General features: G+C 55.4%; 1 protein-coding gene across 1 annotated transcript in view; it reads right to left on the minus strand.

The window, feature by feature from the left end:
- The window catches only part of LOC123055677 (probable pectinesterase 66), a 10,964-nt gene extending 10,518 nt beyond the window's left edge, over positions 1-446 (minus strand). The window contains exon 1 of the mRNA XM_044479587.1: positions 422-446. Within this exon, the coding sequence (XP_044335522.1) occupies positions 422-446 (25 nt within the window). The remainder of the gene's footprint in view (positions 1-421) is intronic.
- Positions 447-2,395: the final 1,949 nt, after the last annotated feature.

Genomic DNA, 2,395 nt, shown 5'->3' on the forward strand with positions numbered 1-2,395 from the left:
TGGCCAAACCAACCGGGATTAAAGGTTAACCTTTAATCCCGGTTGGTCTGGCCAACCGCGACTAAAGGCCTTCGGGTCAGCCTGAGGACCTTTAATCCCGGTTGGTCTGGCCAACCGCGACTAAAGGCCTTCGGGCCAGCCTGGCCAACCGGGACTAAAGCCCCTCCCGTCCGCCAGCTGTCGACCGAGCGCGCTGGGCCCAGATAGTTGGTCGCGGGTCTCCTCCCGAACCGCGACTAAAGACCTCTTTGGTCGCGGTTCGATTATTTTAGGGACTAATGGAGGCGTATGGAACCTCCTGACAAGCATAAAGACCTCTTTTTCTACTAGTGCCCTCCTCCGTGTTGATCCACGGTGATGGTCCTGGCCACCGGTGCCCAAGCAAGGCTCAATGCCGGCCATCGGAGCAGCAGGAACACACCGACGACGAGGCAGAACGGCCGCATTGCGCGCAAATTAAGTACTCTGGTCGTGAAGAAAGTGTTCCCGGCGTAGTCGGTAGCTCAAGCAGTGTTCAATGGATCGACATGTGTATTTATAGGCGTTTCGTGCCCACAGATACAATCAGTGGGTGCAGTGTCCCAGAGATATACTTCTTTTTTGCGGGTAGCGTCCCAGAGATATACACGCGTGTCTGCGTGATTTCATCCAGATTGAAATGTATATCTTGCACCCTCAAAAAAACAAAGACATGTATATCTTGCATATTTGCAAGTTGTTATTACTTCACGTATATAAAGACATTTAGTTGTAGAAAAAGGGATTGTGCTCAAAATCGTGTTTTCATATCCACTGGGATATCTCTATCTCTATCTCACTCAATATATACTTCGGGGCCGGCTAGGGTCACCTGACTGCATTTTGGGTCATTCGAATTCTGATATGCCCTTCATTCCTGATTAAACGGTCAGACAACTCTGAAGTACAATCAAAATCGACCGAGAAGCTTTTCGGCTAAACAATATTTCTACGCAATCAAGGTTACTGATTTCATTTTCAAATCCGGCATCTCCTCCCGTCCAGTCAAATTTCAAATTCTCAAACTTGGATCCCTTGACTTTGAAGGGTTTCGTCCTTTTCTTTTTGACCAGCTAGAAACGGCCGTATCGCACTGTGCTCGCTTCCACCATTGTTATAATGCCTTTGCCTTCTCCCCGCTGCCCCCACGACCCGAGTCCATCATTGGTCCATTTACTTATCCCCACCCGCCTGCCCATGCACCACAACAGCAACCTCCCGCGATCACAACCTCGCCACGCGGCCGGTCAACCATGCAAGCCTCCCTGGCCCACCGCATGCACAATGATGATCGTGCGGCCGCTCCCGACGCACCAAATCCCCCAAAAGATCCGTACATGCAGGACAATGTTGCGCATGCGATGTCATGCCCCACAAGTTAGTTGCCCAAGCGCTTCCTAGGAGGGCAGTCTACCACAAGATAGAGTTTGAGCCTGGAGCCAAAGCCCCAACCCCTCCATTTTAGGTTTTTATCTGGAAAGAATTTTAGGAAGTCATATCGGCTGCGTGGCCGGTGCAGGAACCCAGAACCCCCCCGTCTCTCTATCTGTGCCAAATATGGACACCCCACCTGACCCCCCCTCCTCCGCGTCTAATCCGGGCACCATCCCACCGCCCCTGAGACCGCAACGCTAGCAAATCTTGCATCGGGAACCGCTGACCCTGCGCGGTCACGCGCGCTGCCATGCGCCCGCTCGCCGCTGCCGCACCCCCTACTCCTGACCAGCATATAGCCCTCATCATCGTCCATAAAATCACTCTGCAGCCTAATCCGGCCACTCGATCTCCACGCCCCACCTCCCCGTCGCTTCAAACGCTTCCACACGCAACATATCACACCGTTCTGACGCCAGATCCGCTGCCCTCTCGGTCCAACAGCATCGCGACGCGCAATATCGAGACGCACTTATCTCCCCTCCCCACGGCCACAGTGACCCGCTGCCCCGCCCACCATATATACCCCGACGCCTTCTCCTCCCCCCTCATCTTCATTCTCCTCCACCTCCAGCCACCAAAAAGCGACGCCGCTATTTCCGCTGCCTAGCCCTAGATCACTGCGTGGAGGCCTGCCGCGACCCCGTCCGCTGCGCTCGTTGATGGCGGTGCGGCCACCGCAACCGCGACTGCAGGTACCTCCGTCTCTGGCCTTCCCCCCCTTCCTGATTCTTTCTTTATAGGACCTAACCCCGCTTTCTGCCCTCGCATAATGGACTCCGGCAGCTCGTCTTCGGCACCCGCGGCCGACCCGCGCACACTCATGATCGGCCAGATCCCTATCATCCTCTCTGAGCCCTTCCCAGCCGTCTGCGTCCCGTCCCCGTTCGTCCTCCATGGCGTCCCCGTTGGCGCCAATGGCGTCCCCCTCCCCCCACCATCT

The sequence above is a fragment of the Triticum aestivum genome, chromosome 2D (genome assembly GCF_018294505.1).
Source record: "Triticum aestivum cultivar Chinese Spring chromosome 2D, IWGSC CS RefSeq v2.1, whole genome shotgun sequence".
Taxonomy (NCBI): domain Eukaryota; kingdom Viridiplantae; phylum Streptophyta; class Magnoliopsida; order Poales; family Poaceae; genus Triticum; species Triticum aestivum.